General features: G+C 39.3%; 2 protein-coding genes across 7 annotated transcripts in view; one reads left to right on the top strand and one right to left on the bottom strand.

The window, feature by feature from the left end:
- FBXL5 (F-box and leucine rich repeat protein 5) overlaps positions 1–8729 on the bottom strand; it is a 37634-nt gene extending 28905 nt beyond the window's left edge. The window contains exon 1 of one of the 2 annotated variants that reach the window (XM_027686476.1): positions 8679–8729. In XM_027686476.1, the coding sequence (XP_027542277.1) occupies positions 8679–8714 (36 nt within the window). In that variant the 5' untranslated portion in view covers positions 8715–8729. Of the gene's footprint in view, positions 1–6439; positions 6570–8678 lie in introns of those variants that run through there. The other variant, XM_027686475.1, reaches the window with a different exon arrangement.
- Positions 8730–9498: 769 nt separating this feature from the next.
- On the top strand, positions 9499–26479 carry BST1 (bone marrow stromal cell antigen 1). 5 transcript variants are annotated; one of them, XR_003534775.1, is made up of 10 exons: positions 9505–10219; positions 13887–14016; positions 15025–15160; positions 15624–15706; positions 16818–16894; positions 17529–17621; positions 19575–19661; positions 20147–20206; positions 21517–21713; positions 23118–23228. XR_003534775.1 is itself a non-coding variant. In XM_027686477.1 (9 exons), the coding sequence occupies exons 1-9, from the start codon at positions 10050–10052 to the stop codon at positions 23230–23232; spliced, it is 951 nt and encodes a 316-aa protein (XP_027542278.1). In that variant the 5' UTR covers positions 9499–10049; the 3' UTR covers positions 23233–26479. The 5 variants fall into 5 exon arrangements, 2 of the variants coding, with proteins under 2 accessions (XP_027542278.1, XP_027542279.1); XR_003534776.1 differs by having other exon boundaries at positions 21517–21671; positions 23118–23203; XR_003534777.1 differs by having other exon boundaries at positions 21517–21667; positions 23118–23196.
- Positions 26480–27454: the final 975 nt, after the last annotated feature.

Genomic DNA, 27454 nt, shown 5'->3' on the forward strand with positions numbered 1-27454 from the left:
CAGGAAGCACTGGCAAAATCACCTAAGCCTACTCCACCATGCAGTCTCCACAAGCAGAGGTTTACCAGGGATGGAGGGACACAGGCTGTTACCAGGTCTGCAGAGATAATTTAAAAACATTAAAAAAAATAATTTAAAAACATTTAAAAAAATAATTAAAGAAAAATCGAGTAAGGATATGAACTACAAGGGCCTTGAATGAAAGCATGATGAACACTTGCAATGATGCTGTTATTTAGCTGTGTCACATCATTCTAGATGCCGTAGAAGACTTCTTTCCTGTCTTATATCCTCAAGGCTACAGGTTCCCGGCAAGACCTGGTCTTCTGTCCTTCTGTAGGGACATACCTGAAGTCCCATGAGTGAAATAACAGCAGTCTCAAGGCTCCTCTCCACTCTCCCACTGCACAAACACACAAACTACAAAAACAGTAAAAATGCCTTTGTCCCTCTGCACCAGTCTCACTGCAATTTCCTAACACAATCAAAAGGAGGGCACTGGAAAAATTCCCCTCTCCAGCTTAATTCATCTTGGCACTAACTGCAAAAGCAAGAAGCCAAGTCTCTCAACAATTACAACTTACACTATTTAATCAGTTAAAGCATATTCTAGGATAGCTGCATAAAACCTGTACTAAGACTGATACACGCTAATTACAGTGTCGTCTGGATTTTCTGATGAAATCAGTTTCTTTCTTTCTTTTTTTTTTTTCTGCCACAGAATATGAGATAATAAATCATTGTTGCTTAAAGCAGAGAAGGGCAAAGGTGGGTTGTTACTGCTCTCCAGAGCAGGTTGGGAGAGAGGACAAAAGATCAGAGCGATATCCAAAAGGTGAAAAGAAAACTTTTTTCCTACAATTCAAGGGCAAAATAGCTGACAAGCAATTACTGGGAAATAAAACTGCTACTATGTCTGGCATAAGAAAATACCCTCAGGTTCTTCTTAGGAAGGCAAAAAAGATACAAAAGGGTGAAGCATCTGACAGGTAAGACAAAATAGGTGTTTTGTTACACTGAAGAAATGGTGAGGTTTGAGGTGGCAACAAGAACTAAAAGTGTCCTGATAAAAGGAGTGAAATCGCACCATAGGTCTCAAGAGCTTCACTTAAACTCCAAACAAGTTTTACCACTGTTGTCCCCCATTTCAGACCTCCTCTGACACTTTAGCTACAATGCATTTATTTTAAAATGTAGATATTTAAAACGCATTGTCACTTCCAGATTCATCTTCAAAATATCGTTCTTCACAAAAAAAATAGTTCAAACCTGTCACTTCCCAACAGTCATGACAAAAATTTACTGAACTATTCAGCATCCAGAAGCTAAGATGGAAAGATAACTGGTAGAGTCTCTGATGAAACAGAGACATGGACAATAAATTGCTCACCTATTCCTGGATGCCAATGAGGAAGTTTAATTTCCTTCCATCAAGGAAGGAATTTCCTTCCATCTCCTGCCTGCAATGATAATATAGCCTACAGTTTACAGACTTACTGGGACTAATCATCCAAAGTAGTTGTTTGTTCATTCTAAACATAGGTGAAGGAAGGTGCTCAATGCTACGGGAATAACCAAATACTCTGAATTTCTAAATCAACATACACCCATTTGAAGCAACAGTGGAAAACGAATGGCAGTGTACTCAAATACTGAAGAGGGATTTCAAAAGGAGAATGAAAGCTTTACCACCGTTTGTTGATTATAAACAGAGACACACTTATCTTCATGGAACAGGCATCTTCTGTTCTCAAGGGCATCGGGGAAAAATATTTCACTTTGAAATAGTCATAAAGTTGAGAATTTATCTAGTTTTTCAGATTTCAGTCCCCCTGGTTGCCACAAAAAGTGTGATCATAATGTGGTCATATAATGCCCTGCCCAATGCTTTATAATGCCAAAACAACTTAATTCAGCAGTATTTTCACTCCCAAACAGTTCGTCATATTACAGATGATATAAAACATCACAAATTTAACACAGGAAAACAATCCATTCTCTTCAGCGGAAACTGAAGCTTACAAGGAAGAGAAACAACCAAGATTAAAGAGAATGGGAAGTTATGAAAAGGAACTTTTTAGGTATATGGAAGTTTTGAAAAGAATCCTACAAAAACAAACAAACAAAATAACCAAACCCACAACTGAAAACCAAAAAACTACCAAGAACTTATCAATGCAGGTAAATTCAACAGAAAAGAATTTAGACTTCAAATTAGGAGGACAGAGGAAACAGACTATAAGAGAAGGGATACTTTATTGTCAACTATTTAACAGGAAAGGCAGCAAAATTTAATGTCTTCTTTGCTCAAGTCTTCGTAAGAAAATTAATTAGGAAAAATATTTATGGCAATTAATTTTTAACAAAGAGTCAGAAGTGTAGGCTAGCAAAAAAAATACTAGTTAAATATTTATACAAGTTCAATGCATTCAAGTCAGTAGAATATGACAAAATTGATCCAATTTCCTGGAAGAACTAGCCAAAGTAATTACTGAATCATGAGAAATAACTGCAGAGATCTTTTGTAGAAAATTAAGATCACAGAAGACTGAAGTCAGGCAAACAGAAGGACCTTAGATGCTTTTGATCAAACATGCAAAGGTTTCACAATAAAGCTGAACTATTAAGGCAGCTGTTTACTCCTGCAGTGGTTAGTCCTGTTCCCTCCTCCCATACTGCCAGCCTGGTTCTGGAGCTTGTTTGACCTCTTAGTGAGCCAGTTTTACTGAATCATCTTTCGCTTCAGTTCCCTAGATGAACTAGCTGCTCATCAAGGGGCTGGCGAAGCACAAAGGATATCATCAACAATTAACCCTTCCAGCAGCAGCAGCCTGTTGTTACCTCCTCTCAGTCACAGTATGAAGTCTCACTCTAGTTTTGAGAGGCAGAGAGAAGGACGTGACAACAAGCCATCAAACATCGCTAACTGCATTACAGGATTTAGAGTGCAACCATTTTTCCTAATGCAGCCTAAACTTGCTGGGTAATTCTACAACACAAAGATTTGAAAACATTCTTTGGCTACAGTAACTCCACAAGAGAGCAGGAAGTTTGAAATCCCTAACAGCAAGACCAGGTGTCTTGTCTCTGGGAAAGGAACAGCCAAAATTTAATCACCGTCTGTATCTAGACCAGAGTCTGCTACTTGAGTAGTCCTGATCTAGAAGCTATAAGAAGTAACAATCAGCCAGCACAGATTTGTTTAGAAAAAAGAATCTGATTTCCTTTTGATAAGATAACTAAACTACTTAAAAGGAAGATGATACAGATCACAATTTCTCCATGATTTTTGATAGTTTTGCCTTACAGAAAACTAATACAGTCTGCAGGAAATGGCACGGTAGCTCAAGCACTTGCAAACAGTGCTCTCAAGCCACAGCTACCAGTTTCCAGCCAAACCACAACGGGATTTTCAATATATGATTAGTTGAAACCTGTGCTGCCTCATGACGGATACGATACTTTCAGCCACAGCTGGGAAAGCAGGAAAGCTGGTAATATACAAGTGGCACATTCTCGAGTGTGGGAAACACAAGATCATAATGCGACAACAGAAACTGCCTCTACTGGACATCAACATGCTGACTTGGACGAGTGCATACTTGTACAGGATAGGAGTCTAATGACAAATATGAGAGGAAAATTGAGTATCAGTCCTCAGAGAAGCATGGGATTATAGACAAGCACAAAGCGAGTATGCTGCTGTTAAAAAAAGAATCCAGAATAACAAATCTGCTCTACTCAAAACCAGCGTTGTCCCATCTTGCACAACAGATTTCAGGAAAACACAGACATAATTAAGCTGAGGTTTCACAGTAGCTTAAGTCAATCCAGTTGCTGGCTGTCACAGTCCCCCTCTGCCTCACGCTGGCTTCAGTAGTGACCTGACCAGTGCTTGCTGGCAGCACTACATCAACACAAAAACTATCTTGCTTCAGAAAAAAAATGTCTTCTGCCAGCTTAGAGCCTTTGTGAGTCACTTCAAGTGCTGATGGGAGCAAGAGAGGCAGGCAGTCGTAATAGCAGCAGTCAGATAGCTTGAACTGTTAGAGAATGGCAGCTTAGTCCTGACAAAAGCAACAAGTACGCTGGGGTACAGAAAGCGTGACCCATGTGATGAAGTAGAATGAATCGGTTTGATCGGGACAGAGAACACATAACTAAGATGGAGGACAGGCTACAACTGCAAATCGGCACAAGATCGTTCTGAAAACGAAGAACGGTTCACTAGAGATAGGAAAACAGAATGTGCTCTATTTGTAGCAAAGATGACGTCAGGCATTAGGACAAGCTTTTTAGCTATAAAGACTGTCTGCTGTAGCACTCCACTGCCAACAGGGGGGACATCCTCTAAGCACTTAAAGCATCTTCTTATCATCAGAATAGGAGATAGATTTGATAACATTGTGGATTTCCTTAATAAACAGACTTTTAGTTACTCTTATTATCCAAGCCCAGGGCACTGTGTACAACACAGGTAAAAACCACCATTTAAGAATGCAGCAAAAGTACAGTGAGAGATCTGACAGCAACAGCTAACAAAGTAGGTTAACTTTCCTAACACATCAAACATTTTAAATGTCCAGTTTACTATTCTGTCTCACATCAAGTCCTGGAAGAACAAAATAAACCGTGTCTCTCTGTCCCAAAGGATTATTTAAGTGCCTACACACTTCATCCATCAGTAACATCAAAACTGTTGCCCTGAAAAGCACAGCATGGACGCATCCATTTCAACCTCACTAACATTTGGTGGAACTTAGCAAATACAGAGCTAACAGACAGCAACTACACAGTGTACTGGGAATCCGATGAACACGGGTAACATCGAATTCACAAAATTAAAGAATCCTCAAGGTCAAACTAAAGTTATAAAGAGCACGGCTTTAGAGATTATAAATGCCATGTAAGCAGAACGACAGTCTTACCTAATTACAGCATCTCAATCACACAAGATGGAAAGTTTTCCTGGAAGTTTTTCTAGTGCAAAGCTAGCATTACTCTAAGATAAAAGTCACAGGCGAGGCACAGACCTCAAGTTCTGAAACAGGGTTAAAGGATGCAAGAATGAATGCTTTAAGAAAAAAGTGCTATTCATTCGCTTCTTCAAAGGAAAAAGGGAGCAAGCAAATTCCTGTATAAAAACTGCAAAAAATCAAATATGATGATCATTACAAACTGGACAGTTTTAATAAAAAATTTTTAGGAAAAACAATCATTCCTGCCCAGGTAATTTTATCAGTTGTGGTAAATTTGGTCAAAACTTTGTGGAAGGCTCAATAAAAGTAAAAAATTACGTCTACAGGAACAAACCCCAAATGACAACAATGTCTGGAGGTTTAAACAAAACCTGTTCGGCTGCCGCCAACAATATGCTGATACTGGGGGTCACAGCAGAGGAAGAGCCCCAGGTGCTTGTTTCCCTTCAAGTAAAATCCACTCTGTTAAGACATCATAAGTTTTCCTGCCACCACAGCTTAAAGTTAACTGCAAATGCACCCACAGACAAAAAGGCAAAGTGAAACTACACAAGGTCTCACCTTCTCCTCTCCCTAGACCCTCTGTTCAGCCCATTCAGTAAGCTAACCCAGCGAAAAAACAACTCATGTTTTCTTTACCCGATCAGCAAATGGAACAGGCTCACACGAAAGGGCCTGGTGAACCCCAGACCACTACAAGGTGGCATGTGGAAATCGGGAAGGAAGCATGAACTCCCCCATCTCACTGCTGGCAGCAGTAAGCTATTATACTGTCTCTCAAGTAACTTCACCCTTCTTTTAAACGTGTGTTAGCCAATCTGGTTCTCCACACAGTATTTAAGCCCACAGACGGGAGGCACTAGTTCTTTCAGTAGGAGTGTTGGCTGTGAAGTATTTGCCCAAAACCCTCCCACCGCACTCAAAGCTGCTGCAGGGAAGTTTGCCTTTCAGGTGATACACCAGTCTTGGTTACTAACTACCCTAACGCCAGAACAAAAATTATTTTTTGTCTACGAGCAAAACTGCATATATTTAAAATAAAAGAACGCACCTAGGGTACCTCTAAACCACTCGCCAGTTAAACGCTGTGCATAAAATCGCAAGCACAAACCGTGAGCGGGCAGCACGCAGAGTGTCCTGCCTGGCAGGACTGACTGACAAACACCGCCGGGTCTGCCTGCTCAGAGAGCGCCAGGACGGCGGGGCGGCTCCGCCGGTGCCCAGCGCTGGAGGGCGGGACACCCGGCCCGCGGAGCAGCCCGGCAGGGCAGCAAGGGGAGCCCCGGCCCGGCGCGGCACCGGGGGGAAGCGGCACCCGCAGCCCCGGGAGTGGCCGGACAGCGCCCGGTACAAGTTGCCAAAGGGGCCGGGGCGCTGACAGCTGCGCACTCCCCGAGCCCGCCCGCCCGCCCTCCCTCCCGCCCCGGGGCAGCGCGGCGAGGGCTGCAGCCGTGCGCTACCTTGTCGCAGTAGAGCCCCACGAGCTGCTTCATGCGCCAGTGCGGGGCGGAGAACACGTCCACCTCCTCGGGGAAGGGAGCCATGTTCTCCCCATGGAGCCGCGCCGCGGGCGGCGGCGCGAGCATCCACACCGCGCCTGCGCCCGCCCCGCGTGACCGCGGCCGCCCGTGCCGCGCGTGCGCCGCTGGCCCCGCCCCTGCCCCCTCCCCGCGGGCAGTGGCGGTCGCAGGGCCCGCCTTGGCGCGGGATGGAGCTTCTGTGCTTTGGGGTGCCTGGTGCTGCGCTGAGTTCTGTTTTGGAGACACACCTTCGGGGCCGTTCAAGTGCGCTGACGTACTGCCCGACTTGAAATCCTGCGCCCTGGCAGCGCTGAGTTAGTGGCTTGTGGATGTAAGGAAACAGTTTACAGAATCACAGAGTCGATTAGGTTGGAGAAGAGCCCTGAGATCATCGAGTCCAACCTGTGACCGAACACCACCGTGTCAACTGGACGGGGGCATCAAGTGCCACATCCAGTCTGTTCTTAAACACCTCCAGGGACAGTGACTTCACCACCTCCCCGGGCAGCCCGTTCCAATGCCCAATCATTGTTTCTGTGAATAAATTCCTCCTAATGTCCAACCTAAACGTCCCGTGACACAGCTTAAGATTGTCCTCTCATCCTATTGCTACTTACGTGGGAGAAAAGGTCAACCCCCACCTGGCTGCAACCTCCTTTCAAAGAGCGATAAGGTCCCCCTGAGCCTCCTCCAGACTAAACACCCCCAGCTCCCTCAGCTGTTCCTCATAGGACTTGTGCTTCAGACCCTGCACCAGCTTCCCTTCTCTGGACACGCTCCAGCACCTCAGTGTCCTTCCTGAATTGAGGGCCCAGAACTGGACACAGTACTTGAGGTGTGGCCTCATCAAGAAAGCTATTTCTGCATATAGCAGTTTAAAATTTACGGTACTGTTTTGCTGATATTGAGACAGCATATCTGAAGGAAGACTTTATTTGTACTTTGCAGCAAGAGGGACAACTCCCAGTTGCCCAACCAGGAAACCATGAGAAGCTAGGAGCTGAAAGAAATCTGCTATGCTATGAAACACAGTGATTACAGAAACTGAACTAAATATGTGTGTTTACAGGAAGTAAAGGCAATGCTTCACTGAAATACACTGAGGAGATGACAACATCAGGAATAAAGCGGGTGTGGCAGATGAACTGGTGTTTGTGAGGGAAAATGTGTGATGGGTCCTAAACTAGGCTGCAGCGGGGAATCTGTGCCCAACTTTTTGCAGTATTTGTGCCAAATAAGCAGAGTTAAATGTGTTTGTTTAACATCCAGGGCAAATGGACCAGGAACACCTGCTTGTGATACTCATCTACCCATGCAACATTTCAAAATAAGCAGGAACACTTGGCAGAATTGAGATCACACATGGATTTGACAAAAGGTGGAACTGTCAGCCAACATGGCAACATGTACTAAAATTGTCCTCCAGTGTTGCAATGTGTAGTAAATGTCCCAAAAGTAGATTGTCAAACATAAAAAAGATGCAACAGGCCTTTTTGACTAAAAACTATTACTATAAAATTTCTATGTTGCAGATATTAAATGTGTTAGAGCTAGCTACTTTATAGATGTAAGCAGTTAATTGTAAACACATTGAAATATTCTGAGCAAAGGCACATGAGTTTTTAGTCTAGTATTGCTCAACATACTAGTGCTTGAGAATAAAATGCTGGTAAAAGTAGTAAATAGTGACCGGAGAAGGAGAGCATGTTATGAGGGTTATCTCGCTTACATGTGCACCATAATCTTTTTATCTCTTTATCTAAGGAAATGAGGCTTAAGCAATTGCAGTCTTGGGTGTTTCCTTTTCCATGCATGCTTTCCACCTCGATGGACTTTTGAACATGCTGGCCTACTTAATCATGTCTGCAAACATGTACAAACCTTGGGAGGTTGAATTCGTACAACCTTGGGGGGGGGGGAAAAGCAGTTACACATGTCAGCAGTTACACAAGAAAAGGAAGGCAAAGCACAGGTGTTATGCAGCTGGCTCGCCAGCGCATGGTTATATTTACTGCCTGGCTAGTAAGCACACCTCTGGGTTTGGGCTTGAACATGTCTTTCACAGAGAGTGTGTCACTGCCCATAAGGGAGCAAGTGAGACTGGTGTTACTGCTGGAGGTAGAATTATGCACTGAAGACACAAACCCTTAAGAAACAATGTTTGAAGTTCAATGCTTACAGAGGAGCTTGGGAATATGAGCAGTTTCAATGTCATGTTTCCAGGCCTAAAGCATGTAGTCATACAGAGCTGAGGTTATTCTGCCAGCAGTTCATGCCTGAGTAGTAATAGAGGATTAACGTTCCCACCTGTTACACCTTCCTTCTGCTGGAAGTTACCACTCCTATCTGATAGAAAGAATGAGAATATGTGGGTTCCTCATCTTCCCAGGCTTCCGAATATAAACATATGCTGAATTTCATGGTTGTTTGGGTTAATATTCAGATTGTGAACCCGAGCATCTCCAGAGCAGATATGCTACCAATTTGGCTGACTCTGATTCATGGGCAATAACTTCTTCTGGGGGAGAGGGGCAGAGAGCAAGGGACAGTGATCTGCATACAGAGCATGAATTGCCAGACCTGCCTTAGAAATCTGAGTCCATAAGCAAATTGCTCAAAGGTTGAAAATTTTTTATTTTTTAAGGAAAAAAAATAGTGTGGTTGTATTTGCATACCACATAATATTTACTCTGAAGATTAGATTAATTAATGTCATTTCTTGATCTAACGAAGTACTTAGGGAAAAGAACCTGGAGGAGAATAACAGTAAGCAGAAATTGAAGAGGTCTGTTTAGTGCACAGGATATGTCTTAATCCTTTTGCTTCTTGTTATGATTGATTCATGACTGCAAGGCAGTTTTGTTCATGAAGACATGATACAAGTATCATCACACCAAAATGTTGCTGTCAGTATCCAGAGGAGAGATGGAAAAAAAAGCTGACTAATCTTACCCTTATGTGTGATACAAGATCACGAGGACTTGGGTATTTATGCTATTGTTGCTGTACTGGCAAATTTTAGATATTTATTTTTTTCTTGTTCTTGATATATATTTCAGCATTTTTTCAGCTGTTAGAGAAATATGTGCAAAAAGTATAGTCCTTTTAAAATTAAAAGAAACTGTTTAAAACATGTTGCTTGCAAGCACTTGTGATGGTTTAGGAAGGTGTAGCACAGCAATGACTATTAAGTGAACCAAAGGCATCCTAAGTACTGAAGTGGTAAAGTGGTCACTTTACTGAAATATATTGCAATTCTCCTTAGTTATCACCAGATGGCCTTGAAAGTCTCTTTTTTTCTAAAGTAGGGAGCAGTGTAGACACGAGGAAGTGATGTATCCCTGTGCTGCAATCGTTCCAGGAAACAGTTGAGTTACAGTTCCCAGCAAGGTTTAGTTTTCCTCCAAACTTTTGTGTACAGAGCTAGAGCTGGAGCTAGCATTGACAATCTTAAATGTTAAGCCTGCCAGTTTCCTTTTAGATTGTATCATTTAACTCTCCTCTTTTTTTTATTCCTCTTTTTTTTTAAGAACTTGGATTGCCAAGAATCATGATGATGAGCCTTTTTTTGCCTCTTTTACTTGTGTCTGTTCTGTTTATGAGCAGCTTCTCAGAAGTGCAGGGAAAGAAATGGAAAGGTGAAGGTACAACTCAAAACCTGGAAAGTATTGCCATTGGAAGATGCTATGATTATATTAGAATTGTGAATCCTGCTGTTGGGTAAGTTTTGATTGTTTCTGGATTAGTTTTTTATGTTCTGTACAAAACAGTTATTAATCAGAAGCCTGATAGTATGCTTCTAGCCATGAAAGTGATCCTATTGCAGCCAACATGCTTGTAGCTGTCTGGAAACAAAAAATGAATTTTTACAGATGTCATATTTTAAATAAAGTAGTGTAATTAAGGCAAGATTTTTAATCCTGCAATTTTTTATATCACTGTTCTGTAAGGAGAACACCACATAGAGATGACAGGGATAATGTGTCTGAAGATCAGCTTTACCTTGCATGCCTTGTATGTCAGGTCATGTAAGAAGGGAAACACCTCACTTTACAGCTATCCTGTGGTTCTGAAGGAAACTGTTTAGCTCATCCACCTGAAAAATTAAGTAGTAATCAACTGCTCAAGTAGGATTATCCATGAGATTTCATTAGCTGTGTCAATTATATAGAACTGGAGGTAAATCAAACACTTTGAGCACTTTTTCTGTCTTCCTTCCTTTGTAAGGGCTTCCATAAAAAGGGAAAACATTAGGGACAGTCTCCTGGAGTTCAGCCCTTTATTCTGCCACTAAAATTTTGTCCTAGTAGTTTGAAGAGGTATTTGCAGAGGGGTCCTGGCTGGGTTACACATTGAATTGCTGCTGTCTTAAACAGGGCTAGATTATACTGCAAATGTCACTTCCTTCCCCCAACATCCCTTTTTCAGTTTCTGTTGCAAAAGAGGAAGATACAGGAGTGAAAACAGGTTGGTGGCTTTTAACAAAGGCAAAACTACACGTTTCTGCCCAATAACATTATTAGCTTATCAGAAGCAATTTGTTTCAAGTTCCTCATGAAACAAGAAATCACCCTAATGTAAATAACACAGTACTAGAATTTCAGCAGAACAGTTCAAGCTCGGCAAATTTATAAACATGTCACAGTGGAAGATACAAATAAACTTTAACTATAGATTCTACATATCTACAATATAATATATATATAAAATATATATTATATAAAATATGTAAATTTAGTTAACAGTTGTGTAGATAGTCTGATCTTGCGGTAGGCTCTACATAGGTAGAATTCCTGTTGGACTTAACAGATGTCACTTCATTTATATCTGAAACAGAACATGACTAATAATATAAAATATGCTAAAATGAGCAACATAAATGATAGAAATATTAACTTTATTGTTAACTGATTTGGACTTTTAAATACAATATTCTTGAAAGTATTTCTATATGTTTATGATAGTATTGTGATCTAATTAATTCCTGTGACATTTTCACAATATAATTTTAAAATTGAGCAGTCTGAACACATTCATCAAAGTCTTGTCGTTCAGGATAACATGAAGCCAGGCAGGCCATTGGGACCACTTTCCTGAATTAAGACCAAAAATGACATTATAAAAAGAAGAGCTACACAATTAATTTCATATAGTTTGTGGGGGTTTTCTCTTTCCGTGAGATCTATAAGCAAATAATGTAATCCAAACAAAATGAAAATTTCATATTGCACAGGTGCAAAGCAGATACTCTAATTATTTATAGACCTTTCTGTTCATTGTCTGTTTCTTAGTTGCACCCAGGCTGGCTTTTACAGAGGCACGACCACCTGGATATGTTTTGCTTCTGAATTTATGTGCAAATACAATAATTCTCTAAAAATACTTTGCTAAGATAAAGGAAGCTAGCAAGGCATGTCTTTACACTGCAACATAGTTAAAATGTAAAGATGTTTATAAAAACATAAGAAAAACTTTCTCTTATGTTATAACATGCAAAATGGCAGGTAAAGGATGCATTTTACAAAATGCTGTGGTCATGTAGAAGTGAGGAATTTGAACAAAGATCATATTTGAAATTTTCTAATAGGAGCATGCTGTATAACACAAATGTTCCTGTAGTGCTTTTTCTCCATACTTGTTTATTTGTAATATATAGTGGAAGTTTTGAAAACAATTTTTTTAACTGACTAGTATGAAATAAGTCTAATAGGACTCATTAATATCTATTGAGATTAGAAGGAATTGTCCTGAACTGTATCCCTTCCCCACCCTGTAGTTTCAAAAAGTATTTTTGCCAGCAAAGAAATTTTGAGTATCAGAGCAGAATAATCCTTTTGATTTACAAGCTGTTCAAACCTGGATGAGAAGTCATGAAAAAAAAAAAATGCAGTATGTGAATTAACCAGGAATTTACTGCAAGATTCAATTGTCAAGAAAGATATTAAAAGTTCTGTTGATCATAACTTACAAGTAATGGCATAAATAAGTGAGTGCTTACAGCAGAAAGCTCTTTAGCAAAATGAGACAGAAATATACACAGTTGTCAGAAGCTTAAGTATAACAGCTTGAAATCAGAAATAGGGCACAAATCCTTCTATCAACTAAATCTATTTAAACTTTGAAACTAGTGATCAAGGATCATATTGCATCACTGAATATTTTTGGATCAAAATCCATATCTCCTTTCGATATATAGGGAATTAATTTATAGTTGTTGGAAACATGACCAGAGAATCTGTGGTACGTTTCCTTCATGGGACCTGCAGAGCTCATCACAAGGGGTTCTTTAAAGTGTCTCCTTAAGGAATCTGTGCCAGCCAAAACCCTACTGTCCATGGATGACATTAAATGAGCAAAACTCTCTAATGGCAAAGTTTGATTTACTTGTCTGGACTACTGTTGTTTAAGCTAGAGCTTTGCAATTACAGCTGTTCATGTTAGGAGTGCTGTATGCATTTAAAATAATTATACTGTTGTGCAGCGAGTTCCTGGCATAAACCTTGTTACAGCGTTACATGGGAAAGGTACTGTGGAAAAGTGGTGAAAGCAGGAATTCCCTTTTTAATTACTACAGGCAGGCTCAGATCTATGACAGATGAGATCCTGAAAATCCAGAGATATAGGACACTTTCATCCCTAGATAGCCTGTCCTGTTCTTCCATGGGAGATTATTGTCCCCAAGGCAGAGCTGGCAGAAAGGAACTGCTGGAGTGTGCAGCATTTTGTTTCAGGCCTCCTTTCACGAGCACTTTGAATGCTGAATGCTAACAATATTCTTGTAGCTACTGCATAGTGACAGTGTGTTCCACGCAGTTCCACGCTGGTCACTGTACTCATTTGAGCAAGGTAAAGCTGCGTAGTCCTAGGGCCTATGCACACAAGGCATCTCTTTGTCAAAACCATTATTCTGCCATTGAAACTTTTTCAGTAACTCCTCCTGCACTTGAATCTGACATTTTAAGAGTAATGGGGCATTCCAGTAGTTTTACATATTTAGCTATGGTTTAGTTGAAATGGCTTTTTGAATCTGAAAAATTTCAAAGAAAGCTGTTTTCTTTATTATTTCTACAGTGCTGCATAGCAAGCTTGCTGTATATACTCTACCTATGAAGATTTTTGTTGAATTACGATGTGTTTCTAATTCCACTCTGTAAATGATAATATTTTCCTTGCTGCTTCCTCCTAATCTGCTGCAGTTACGAGTCAGAAAAAGACAAGATCTATATGCTCTTCCTGACCTACAAGTTTTTTACCACCCTGACTTCAGTTTTCTACCTTAACCTTATGGATATTTTAATGTGGGAATTTGGAGAAGTTGGGAACAAATTACTTTCTTGCTCCGCTTTGAAAAAACAATTCTACTGTTTGTTTGTTTCAATGATTACAGTGAGAAGAATTGTTCAGAGATATGGGAAGCATTTAAAAGTGCATTTATTAACAAGGATCCTTGCAGCATTCTACCTGAGGACTATGAATTATTTATCAACCTGTCATTGCACACAATTCCAGCTAACAAGGTAATGATTATTTATGTTAACTGTCCTTAGACATCCAACAGATTTTCTATGACACAGTTCAAAATTGACCAAGAGTCATTATCTGGCTGACTTGTGAGTCATTCTTTCTGGCCTGTCTGTAGTTTAAAAACTAGACTCAGGCTTCATAGTATTTTTCAATGTGTTTGGCTCCATTTATTTTATGCAGTAGCTTCTCAGCAACCTCTCTCTTTTTATACTACAAAGATCCTCCATTTTTCCTGCTGTTCTGGGAGCTCTGACATAGTCCCTGAATTCCTACTTTTCCTCAAGTTAGGTGCTCTGCCTGCAAAGGGTGTGCCTGCTGTCATCTTTTGCTTCTACTCCTCACAGCCAAATCTAAATGACACGTTAAACATTGACACACTAAACAAACATAAACAGAAATGAGATAAAATGTTGTTATATGCCAGAAAACGGTAAGGGCTTGATGTGCCGGCAATTGCAGAGAACTGTGATTGTGCAAGAGACAGGTTGTGCTTTAAAGCAGTTTTTCCTCCAGCGCAATTATTCCTCATCTCTAAATGGTACAAGTTAAACCAACAAATACTCCTGTCAACATAGCTTAACTCTTGAAGAGTTTTGCAAACACAGAAATAACAGCAAGATGTATGATTTTTTCATACCATAAGCCAACATAGCAATGTGAGACAATTCTGGCAACATATATCTGTCTTCCCTTTTTCCTCCTTTTCCTAAACCTGCCTGCTGAGGCAGGCAAAGCTAGGCCTAACTACATTCAAAATAGGTCTATATCCCTTCCCATCAAGGTATGGGCGTCCCTTAAGTCTCTAGAGATCAGAATTTACACCTCTATAAAATAAAAACTTTGTTCCTCTAAAGACAAGCTAACATTTCTGGTTATTAGTTGATTTTGAAAGAAACACCAAAACATGTTTTAAACTGTTTTTGACACCCCACAATCTCATTGTGTCCACACCCAAGTGTCAGTACCTATCTTCTTTTTTTTTTTCCCCTATTTTTATATAGTCTCTCTTCTGGGAAAATAATCAACTACTAGTCAATAGCTTTGCTGACAGAGGACGTCGCTACATGTCTGTGGGTGATACCCTGTTTGGCTTCTTTGGAGATTTCCTAAACTGGTGTGGGCAGGCAAACAGCTCTGGTAAGATAATAAGTGCTATATTAAACATTTGTCTGTAAAACCACAATGGAGACTGAGTGCTGTGTTCTGCAAAAGCTAATTTTGCTCTTATCTGGTGAAAAATTAGGGATAGCTTCACTCCAGTATCATTTGAATTTGTCAGGGAGCACACAGTGAAATCTAAACAGTGCTGCAGTGGAGGTAAACCTCCTTCTCAATTCTCTAAACTTGGAGCTCTCTGCATGCCAGGAATAGAGTTAGATCCATTTCAAACAAATTACTGAATCCACACAATGTCACTGTTTGTGTAAACTGCAAAGGATGGAAAAGTATTGAAAAAATACAACAGTAAGCTTCCAGTGTCATGTCAAACTATGTTGTATGTTCAGTGAGTAATGAGCACATAAATTTACTTCCTTTTTAAACTCCCTTTTTACAGTCATTATCATCTTTCTAATAGCACAAATCACATGCCTTCCTACAGGACTGGACTACGAATCCTGCCCTACTATGATGGAATGTGAAACCAATGCAGTGGATTCTTTCTGGAGGATGGCCTCAATCACTGTAAATAGTGCATTAGTGCTGACTTCATGCATTAGCCAGCGTGTCCTGGGTGGTTCAGGAAAACACTGCCAGCTCAAAACAGCTTTAAACCTGTAACTCTGATAGATTATTTCTTCTGATACAAATACACTGTTTTAGACTGGACACAGTGTTTTAGCAAGAGGAACCTAACTTTCACCTTACCTAGATAATGTGTTAAAATTCTGTGTTAGTGTTGTTAGTATAAATCATATACTAAGCACATAAGCACAATAGTTATCTACTAATTGCAGGTTCAAAGTGATATTTGACAGCTTTGCTGGAAACCCTTTATTCACAGATCAAACCCAACACAGGTTGCTAAAATGCTTTCTTCCTGTGTTGAAGAAACTATTTATAGGAGAAAATAGCTTAATTCATTGAATTAATCCACTGGCTGTTTAGTTCCTGTCCTTTCTCCTGAAATGACCTGCTAGGGTGCTAGTGTAGTAGTATTTTTGCAGTTCTGATATTCTTCTTGGTAAAATTCTTTCTTTAGTCATTATTGCTTGCAATAAAATAGCAAGTCATATTGTGTGCAGTTTTGGTCACCCCAATATAAGAAAGATATTGAGCTATTAGAGAGAGTCCAAAGGAGGGCAACAAAGATGGTGAAGAGCCTACAGGGAAAGCCATATGAGGAGCAACTGAGGTCACTTGTTCTGTTCAGCCTGGAGAAGAGGAGACTGAGGAGAGACCTCACTGCAGTTACAACTTCCTTGTGAGGGGAAGAAGAGGGACAGGCACTGATCTCTGTGGTGACCAGTGACAGGACCCAAGGGAATGGCCTGAAGTTGTGTCAGGGCAGATTTAGGTTGGATATTAGAATAAGGTTCTTCACCCAGAGGGTGGTTGGGCACTGGACCAGGCTCCCCAGGGAAGGGGTCGCAGCCCCAAACCTGACAGAGTTCAAAAAGCATTTGGATGATACTCTCAGGCACATGGTGTGACTCTTGGGGATGGTCCTGTGCAGGACCAAGAGTTGGACTCACAGATCCTTATGGGTCCCTTCCAACTCAGCATGTTCTGTGATTCTGTGACTCTGTAAAAAATCTGTAAGATGAGTTCTGGAAAACATTGTTATGTATTGCAGTATGCAAAGCACAGTTCAGGGGAGATACATGTCTTGTTGAATGGTTCTGCAGTTGGAGGAGCTTATCCACAGCCAAGGTAAGAAAACTGATTTATGTGTAGAAAGTCTAATAACTACAAAAAAAAAAAAGGGTCAGCCAGTTGTTTGGGTCTTCTGCTGCACAAAGCATGGGAAATGTACCTGAAAGAGCTTCATGCATCAAAGTCTGCTCAGTTGTGAGGACAACTCTTAATTGTCCCTAATTGAAGGAATTAATATGAAATTGATGGAAATAATGCTTTTGACTCCTGCATTTTACAAACTGCTGTGGCAAGCAGGATGAATGCTCTTTGAAAGCTGCCTTCAAGTCAGTCAACATACTGTGGCAAAATGTTTATGTCTTCCAAAAGGTAAGCATTACAAAATTTCTTTTCAGCAACATGTCCAAGGAGAGGGTATTGTTACGAGGACTGTAATTTCTGTCAGGCCTACAGCAAACTTGGCAAATTCTATAGGGAAAGTTTTTTGTCTTGCTATTTCTTGACCTTTGAGGACATTCTGAATATGAATCATATTTTTCTAGTCTGTGTTGAGCCTGATTGTAATTAGAAGATATAAAGTCAAGCAAGCCCATATCCTACAGCAGGATCAGAGCCTTCATTAGTGTAAAGTACAAGAGACTAATTAATTTTCATGTTCTTTATGGTTCTAATTTTTTTTTTCTTGAATCAGTTTTTTTGCAGATTATGAAATACCTAATCTCCAGAAAGACAAAATCTCACAAATTGTTATTTGGGTTGTGGATGATATTGAAGGACCAGATCTGTAAGTTACATTTTCAAAAAAAAATTTAATTTCTCCCTTTTGGACCTGTCTTTAAAATTTCACCTTATCTTTCTGTGTGATTATATTTGCATAGCACTTAGACTAAAGTATTTTAGATGCTTTCATGAACACAAAAGGCACAACCTGCCATTCCTAAAGAGTACATAAATCCCAGAATTAGACAAAATATAAATAAATTCTAATATTAGATCTGTAGTCAACTCTTGGTTAGGTCTGTGTCTGTGGATCTCTGGATCTCAGACCTTCAGTGAAGATATAGCTTGTACAGTTTTACTAAGAGTCAATCTGAATTTCAGATTAAGTGCTGACAGGAGATATTTCTTTCACCTTGTCATATGCATTCTTTTCATTTTCACCTATCTTAAGTATTTGAAAAATTTGTAGAAGCAGATAAATGCCAACAGGAGGCTCTTTTTCTCTCAATAATTAATCCAGTAATAAAATGTAGACTTTAAAAATGTCTAATTTTGCTGGTAATTTAAGTAAAACAAATGAATAAATAATAAACAAATAAAACAGATCAGTCAGAACAGAATTGTCTGTTGGTAAATAGCCAAAGACCAAGTGACAATTTTCAATTGAAACCTAATGGAAAATAGATTCTGAAGTTAAAAAATTAAATCGTTAGGCTGGAAATTAGGCCTTGTTTGGCACTGATTAAAGGAAGAATTAAATAGTCTCTTCATTATAGCTTTTGTGGGAGTCACTGCAAATGTACATCAATGAATTGGGGGTACAGAACAGCGGAAGTCAGTTTTGCAGAGTCCCTGCAATTTAACATGGGGACACTTCATTGGTCTTAAAACTGCCCTGGCTGAAGAGGGCCAGAGAAATGGACTCAGATGTCACCATATCCACCACATGTGTCTGAATCCCAGGTGTCCTCTGCATTCTCGGGAGCATGAGGCTTCTGTTCTTGCTATTCAATGGTTTTTGGTTGCATCCATTCATTTTGTGTCATTTCCCTTTCACATCTCATCTCTGCTCTTTGCTATCTCCTTTTGCTTCTTTTTCATTCAATTTTGGCATGGCCAACCCAGGCAACATATTTTACCACAGTGCTGCGGAGTCTACAAGCACGGTTCAGCCTTTCTCTTTAAATCAAAGAATGAAACCCTTTGGGAGGAAAAAAATCATCTTTGCAAAAGTTGCCCATACTACAAAGAAAAGTAAAGACAAGCACTGAAGATTAATTTATCTTTCAGTTAATGGATGCATGGAATTTTGTAGATTTTTATTAATTATTTTCTACAATTATTTTATTGGTTCCCATATGTTTTCTGCAGTCTGCATACCAGCAGATAAGTAACACTGGCCTTAATACTTTATATTGGTGCAAATTTAGAGGTCTCAGCAGGTTCTGTACTATGCTAAACGTTTTTATGCTGATTGGACCACAAAATCACTAAAATCAGTGCTAGAAACAGAAGCTGTATTTAGGATTGTTTCTGGTTTTTTTCATTCTCTGTGTTTTTCTATTGTTCAATATTCAAGAGAGAGAACAAGCTTCTAACAAAAAGAGTATTTCTGTTTTATTATAACCAATTATAAAGACAGGTAGAATCAACTTTAGCACTACCTAAATAGTTGCCAAAGAATATTGCAAATGAAACATTTAATATTTTACTAAGTTATTTAGCTCTTTTTCTGTCTAGTCAAATGTTAAAGGTGGGATTACTGGTTAATAGAATCTGAAAATGCTACACTGGCTGAAACTAATCTTGTAGGCTGCAAACTGAGTATAAAATGTGAGACGACTGCAATGTAAGTAAATGAAACATTACAAATAGCAATGCACACCATTATTCTGAAGGTGCTATGGAATATAGAAGAGGCAAAGTAATGGGGATTTACTTTACTAATTCCATCAAGTTCAGTAAAGGAAATTATATAACAAAAGACTTGCAATAATATTGAAATCCTCTCTCACAGAGATTCCTGTGGAATCCACAGTGTAAAGACGTTAGAAACCAGGCTGAAAACCCTTGGTTATAATGTCACGTGCACTGACAATTACAAGTAAGTGAAAATCCTTTATTAATATAGTGTATTTGCAGAAGTACCTTATCTATTTGATTCTTACTTTTCAATACTTTAATGCCATTAATGTTGTGTCTTCAGGAGAGACTGATATGTTAGAGGGGTGATGTCACATTTTTTAGACTTTTTTGCCTGTGAATTGAGCAAAACACTGCATTGTATTGTATAATTAGATGGAACATTGTACTCAATGTCAGACACAGAAGATGGCCCCTTCCACTTCACTGTAAAATCTTTATTTGGATTGAAAATCTAAGCACCAGTTAAAACTACTATTGCATGTCTGCAGGATTATTAGATATTCATAGTAGGATTCACAGCTCTAGTTATTCCCAGTAGATTTTAAGAAAACTTAATTGAAGGGAAGCTTTAGACATGACAATACTGTGAGTTTGTTTCATTTTTTCATTGGTTTTCCTCAGTTTTCTGCCTGAAAGATACTAAATAAATTGATATCTTCACAGGTCTGTAGTGTCCTTACTTTGCCTGGATTATCCTGATAATTCTAAGTGTGCCCTTCCATCGTAAGTAAAAGAAGTTCAATCCATCCTCAGTGTCCTTACAATCGAATAAACATTGCAGAAGTCAACAGTTCAACAGATCCAATCTCTACCATCTATTATATATCATCCATATGAAATTTACAGTATTCTTCAATTTATTATTTACTGTGCCTTGAGTAAGCTGTCTCTCTTTGCAAATTGTACACAATTGTCTGTGAGCACCTGCTGTTCAAAATTAAGGATAAATGAGTTCTCATCAATCACACAGTAACACTGTATATGATTCATGGTATGAATGAAGTTTGTACATATCACTGTTCTGGTGCAAAATCTACTACAAATTTGAAATCGCTTTATTAATATTGTTTCTTGAATAATGAAATTGTAGGTCAAATGACGGCACATTTCTCCAGCTGCTGGAACGAAAGGTCTGAGGAAGTTTCTTTTTCATCTCCCATTTTGTATGAAACTCAATTTCTATGTTTCAATGTATTTACCTTGGGCCTTACCTAGTATGGTGTCTGCAGAGGTGCAGATTACATCCAAGACACAACTTTTTTAATTAGCGATCATCATTCCAAAACTAGCTTTTAATATTTTCCCATCTTATAGTTATTTTAATTTATTATATAAAGAGAATTAAAATAATTTATTATGTATTTCAATGATTTACAGTAGAGATTACTGTTTTCAATTGTGACTAGTTTTCTTAATCTACGTGCTGTTGCATGTTTAGGTACACATAAGATACTTGAACTTCTGCTGTGAAAGATCTTACTTGCTGTCCCCAGTTATGGCAACAGAGAGGTGCAACTGCTGCTTGCCTCCTTCTGGGGAGGAGCAGTAGTGCTTCATGCAGTACAGAAAAGTAGGTGTATATCATTCTCTGTAACATATGTTCAGCTTTTAATGCACCCTTACAGAGAAAGTGAGTACTCTCTGTTGTTGCTGGTCACTGTAAACTTTTACTCATCTTGTCATGCAACAACGTTTATTCTCACATCCAAATTATATCCTAGCATCAACCTATAAATATTATGAAAACAGACTCCTTCTAGGCAGTAGATCATAGGACAGGCTTCCGGTCCCGTTAAGGTTTTTGTTTGTTACAAAATGCCACTTGCACGGTGGATTAAAATAGGGTTTCCTTGTTCTGCCACTGAATGGTAAGGCTTTTGTTCACGTGTCAAAGGAAAGTGTATTTATCCCATGAAAAATCATAGCTGTAAATGTAGTGACAATATTAACAAACTGGAGGAAAAAGCACTTTACAGGACTTAAAAAAATATAATATTGTGACCTCTTAACAGAAGATTTTTCTCCTCTCCCAGGTTTTAAACCATTTCTCTCAAAGTTTTGTGGTGTATGTTCCTCAGCTGAGAAAACCTGGATGAGAAGGCTTATGGAAGCCATTAATGTCTTTTGCTTTTCAACTAAGGGATGAGCATACCAGTTCTGCACTATTACCATATAGTGCTTGCAGTATGTAAGCAGGGGAGCAGCCACCCCTTCTCTTCCATCCATGCCGGTACTTAAAGTAACATAATAACTGGCATTTTCTAAGCATCAATCTCATGCTCTCGTGGAATAATTATTAACCAACTCAGACGTGATCATCCTCCTTAGGAAAACTTTCCTTGCTTGTTTCTTTCCTGAGCATGCTATTCCCTCCTGTATGCATGGCACTGTAATAGGTTTGATTTACTTCATATCTGCACTATCCCAAATCAAGACAGAGCTTCCCAATCAGAATGCTAAACTATCATTGCTTCTCCCTGAAATTTAAGTAACTAAACTGCTTCAAGCCAATGAATACTTACAGTGTTCCCCAAATCACTTACTTCTCTGCAATAAATAACATCTCCATTGAAATTAACTGCCCTTTTACAAAGAACCTTAAGCAAATGCGTACAAATTATTTGATGATTATCTTCTTAGGTATGTTTTTTCTGTGGATGGATTATTAACTGACATGGGAGCAGTCTGGACAGTAGGGGTATCACTATGAAGAGCATGTATCTGTTAGGAAAAGGTTTCCTTTGCAGAGTATGTGCACTCAGTGTGCACTCAGTGTGCACTCAGTGTACACTCAGTGTACTCAGAGAAACAGGCATGCAGGCTCTGCTGCATCCCCTTTCATGAGGCATATTTGCTCTTACAAGGCTGATAGCTGCCTTCTTAGCCTGCAGAGAATAGTGTCCTGAGCCCAAAACTACCAGAGTTGGGCAAGTCATTTTTTATGTCACCACAACTCCTGTTACACTGGCACAGCAAAGGAGAGGGATGGGTCAGGGTAGCAGAAGGATGGCCTAGAACGTGCTTTAATGTACTTGGGGCTTCTTGGGTATTGGTAGTGCCCCTTAATTCCTCTCCAGACTTGAATTATGTTTCTGCTGAGTCAAATTTGGACTTTGGCTTGTTTAGTTGACGCCCTGGCTTTTGAAGAAAACTTGTAAGTAAAAACTAACCACTAGATGGCATAGATGGCTTACAAACATAAGCAGGAAGAAAGCCAGATGCAACCTATTAGTAGTGGTATTTATTACTTGCATTGTTGCAATATCAGAGAGACTTAGAAATGGATCTGGATACTGCTGTATCAAATGCTGTGAAAATACAGTCCTACAGGACCACTGCCGCCTAGAAGAGCTCTATAAAATCACAAGCATAAGGCCAGAGACAGTAAATGAAGGGGGAGAGGCAAGAAGGCTCAGGTGTAAAGGTAGAAAGAAGTATTCCCAGGATGTTCCAAAGCTACTTAGTTTATAAAATCATGACAGCCACAGAGAATCTGTTGGCTAGCTCATATGAAGAAACTTCTAGTTTAGCACTTGGACCACGAACTTCATCCTTGGCAACAAACCCCTGATATTTAAAAGAATCCTAACTCAGCTCTGTGCTGTGAACATCCTGTTTGTTTTCTCTTCTTCAGATCTGCACCAGCAGCACAAAGAGGACCTATATCTTCAGACAGAGGAGGCAGCTGGAACAAGCTCATGTTTGTTTCTTTTGTAGGCTTTTTGTTCAGATTTGCTTTAGTGTACTAAGTTAATCAAATGAATCCATATCCTCTGTTTGCCTTAGCTGGCTATAAATTTGCCTTCAGCTAATTTCTAACTGCAGTTTCATCCTGCATCTGGGACTGGCAAACCTGCATATTAAAACCTTGCATACTAGATACCAACTTCTTTTAGTATCAAAAATTAACCTGCTGATGCTAGGAAGCCTCACCCTTCGTTTCCTTCTCTTGATTAGAAGAAATGCATTGCTATTTCCTCTTATTTTTATTCTCCAGAATTAAACAAGAATAATATGTTCTGTTCACATATTTCAGAAAGGAAATTAAAGTATGCCTGTTGTACATCACCTGCACAGACAACTTGCTTATAAAAACATGCTAGCATTTGGCCTTGGGATCTTAAATGGCTGACTATCATGTTTTGGGAAAGGGAAATACGAATTCAGATAGGAGAGATCTTAGATTTCTCACTTGATACAAGATACAATAGGTAAGATAGCAGAAAATTAAACTCATTTTCATAAGTGGTCCAGCACTTGGGCCAAACTTACCTGAAACTGTCATACAGCAAGATTCTGATTTGCATACTTGCATACAGTATTTTACCACATTGATTGCTTTGTCATCCACACAGCTGTTCCTGGCCACTGGGTAGCAAATAGTCAGAAATACCAAGTCTAGAAAGTTCCACGGTTTTTCCACTATGATGTGATTTATGGCATATCATATTCAGACAAGAACGTGCCAAGTCAGACATTGGCCTGCTTGCAGTGAACTCAGTTAGCATGCTTCAGAATATACTGAGGAGAGAGCAGATGCCATTCTGAAGGTTTCTTGAGTTACTTTTGTGAATTATCTTAGTGTTCCAGCTAGATACTCTTCTAAACCACCAGCTAAACATCCAGCTACCAAGATGACACATAAATCTTCAGAAAAAAAATAGTCGTTTTACTAGAGAATAATTTTATGTAGAATTTTGTTGCACATTCTGTGCTAGCTTCTGTATTATTTATTTGTGTTTATATTAGCTGGTTGCCAGGAAACTGGGATAGGATATTCCTGTTATCTGAGTGAATCTGATTTAGGACTCCCTAATAGATTTACATCCTTTCATTCCCTGTTACATCCTATCCTTCCTGATACAACTATATCATGTATCTAAAATATGTTGTTGTTGCTTATTTGTCTTGCTTCCACTCCTGTAATAATCCTTAATTTGGTTTTAATGCAAATCCCTTTATATTACACACATAGTTGGATTTGCCTGTGTCACAGCTGTTTAGTCTTCAGCTTGAAGGATTTTTGTGTCTGTTTCAAACCCAAAAAGTACTGAAAATGCAGAAGTACTGAAATCAGAAGTTACAGACCTTTGAAAATCTGGGCTGCAGTATGCTTCAGAATTGTTTCCTATCTATGCTTTAACATTAGGTTTTTGATTGGTTCTTTCAACATCCTCCTCACTTTTATTGCTTTGTTGAAGCACTTTTATTGTTTGTTGCTGTCCTTAACAGCAGCTGCCAGAATAATAAGAGGTACCTGTCTGTAACACAGTTACGTCTCAGATAACTAAACCCAAGCAATTTTGATCAATCTTCTATTTGCCCACAGCAGGTCACATCATGACACATTTTGAGCCACAGGCTGTAGAGATAGTGCATATGAGGCTCACAGTTAGGTGTCCAAGCCATCATCAGGGCTAGTGTTGGCCTACCTATTGACCTGGGCACGCTAATGTGTGGGGGATTCAAGAACAGCTTAAAGCACAAGCCATGTGCCTCTTAGGCGACTTCCATCCATATGCCAAGCATCCCAGCTGGCCAACTTTTGCTTTCCAGCTTATGAAAGCTTTTCACCTCTGCTGCAATCCACTCCAGCAGCACAATCAGTTCTGGCCATTACATATGGTACCAAATACACTGTAGGAAGTGCTAAATAATTCTGTTTTGAAAAAAAAATAATTAAAATACAAAGTAGGATAGCTACAATTCAAACAATTGAGGTTATTTACTGCATAACCTTGTATCAAGAACAACACACTCAGTACTTCTTGCAGTGTTTTCTCATTTCTAATGTTCTTGCCTCTTTTCCTATTACTTCAATTCGGTAGCAAAGACAGCAATCTTTTTTCTCCAATAGCTGTTTAGTAATGCGTCCCAAAGTTGCAGGAAAAAATTGGGAAGATCTGTAAAGATTTTTAGCTAACCAACTAATATAGATGGGAGGGGGAAAAAAAGCAAAGTTCTGGATGCATAAGTTTCCTGAGGTCTTAGAGGCAGCACATTTCGAGCTGAGTGTGAATTGTTTGTTCTGCATTTAATATAATGTTTTTAATCTGCGTGAAAGAACAGTGTGACTGGCATCTCAGAAGCAGAGAGGCAGAAGTGTCAGCAAAGCAAGAAACAATAAGATCATTTGTTACTCCCAGAGAGAGGGAGAGACAGGAACAAATCTTTTTTATTTCTACATCTACAAAGGATGTGAATAGTACTGCTTACACATATATGTTACACTTACGTGGTCACAATCAGCTAGGTGTGCCTGTGCTCTATCTTGAACACCCAGTAAATGCTCTGGTTAGCAATGTCTCATGTAACAACTGTGCCAAATTTGTAGAAATCATACTGTCCAAAAGGCACCTGTCCTTCTCTGTAAACTCATGCAAGCTTGGTAACGTTCACCAGGGTTTTTCAAATACAGATTCAAAATGTTTCAATCATTTATACTTGTACTAGAAGTACTACAAAAACAGCTGTCTCCAGACCTGAATTTGAGGGAAAAAATGTTTCAGATGAAAACAATATGTGTTTCACTTCATTTTGAATCTGATTGGATGCCACAATCCTGTGTAGATCTGTTAATATCCAACTATTTATGGCCAATGAAAACATCATGTACAGGAGCATTACAAGGTGCTCTGCATTTCCACAGCCAGACCTGTGGAAACTACTGAGACTACAGTAGTATTTCCTGCAGTGCCCATTTTGTGGACCATTCAAGAACTCAGTTATGTCGTGTACTTCATTCCTATATAATATAATATAGTATAATATAATATAATATAATATATAATCACTCCTCCTACTAACTTACTTTTTTTCCTGCTGCATGTGTTTCAGTCATTGTATCTGACAAAAGCTGAACTCAGAGTAATTCCTTTCTCCAGCCTGTATGTGTATGCATATGTATACATCTGCTCATACCTGCTCTATTTTTAAATGCAAACTCTTGAGTGCTCTGGAGTAAGAAGTTATGAGAATAAAGCAAGGACAACTTGATCACCTCTCTGCCCTTTTTGTACTGCTGGTGTTTATTTTTGTCATATTGGCCTTGATGTGATATCCAGCTGACATGAATACGTTTTCAATCAGCAATCTTAAATGTAGTGAAATGTGACCTGAAACCTCAAGAATTTTCATAATACCTATTGTGCCATGAAAACTAGCTCTTTCTCAATTGAATTAGCTAGAAATAAATCTGATGTATTTTGCTTCAACAACAGTGTGAAGTGGAAGAAGGGTGCTTTTAGCAGAGCCAAGAAGTTTGGTTTAAAATAGCTCAGTATGGGGAGGCACAGTATCTTAATTTAGCCAAATGTTAGGGTGGCTTAAACACTTCACAAGTTTTTTTTGATTTTCAAGTTTTTCCTAATTCCAGCTTCTGCCCAGTCTAAGTTTTCTTGCCATTTTATGTAAGGGGCGAAGAATATAATCTGCCAAATTTTGTTTATAATGTGCAGCATCTGATTTCCTACAGTTTACTACAAATTATAAGGGCAAGCTTAGAGAAGACCCTCATTCCCTTACTGCAGCAGCGCAGTTCCAGTGCAGGCTGGCAGGGAGAGTGGTGAGGGAAATTGGAGCCTGGTAGTGTGGCACATATGTACCCTCACACTGTGCCAGAGTGTCCTTGCTGCCCGGGCAGCCCTTCCTCACCTGCCTTCTCCCTTTCCCTGCAGCTCCAGCAAAGGTGAACCTGATCTCAGTCTGGATGAGTTACTTTGTATTTTTAGCAGAATATGGGAAAATTATGATGTTGGAAGTTCAATAGGAGGAAAATGAAGGAGGAAATTATAATACACATTTCCTTTCAGTGGCAGGCAGTGAAATAAAGTAAGCAGTCTTTTACTTGTGACTGTTTGACTAGGAATGCCTCTGGGCTCTATAAGCAGTAACTGTGGTAAGTTCCTTAAGTGCAGACAGAGATGATCCTCCAGAACTCCTCCAGGACATTTGGAGTACCTTGAGTTATAC

Source organism: Neopelma chrysocephalum, unplaced genomic scaffold (assembly GCF_003984885.1).
Source record: "Neopelma chrysocephalum unplaced genomic scaffold, ASM398488v2 Primary Assembly neopelma1_71, whole genome shotgun sequence".
Classification (NCBI taxonomy): domain Eukaryota; kingdom Metazoa; phylum Chordata; class Aves; order Passeriformes; family Pipridae; genus Neopelma; species Neopelma chrysocephalum.

Bases quoted from the DNA above. Each gene is read 5' to 3' on its own strand.
- BST1 (XM_027686477.1), top strand. From the start codon at position 10,050: ATGATGATGAGCCTTTTTTTGCCTCTTTTACTTGTGTCTGTTCTGTTT. The intron at 10,220-13,886 runs GTAAGTTTTGAT...CAATGATTACAG, and splicing joins ATTGTGAATCCTGCTGTTGG to TGAGAAGAATTGTTCAGAGA. The intron at 19,662-20,146 runs GTAAGTGAAAAT...ATATCTTCACAG, and splicing joins ACGTGCACTGACAATTACAA to GTCTGTAGTGTCCTTACTTT.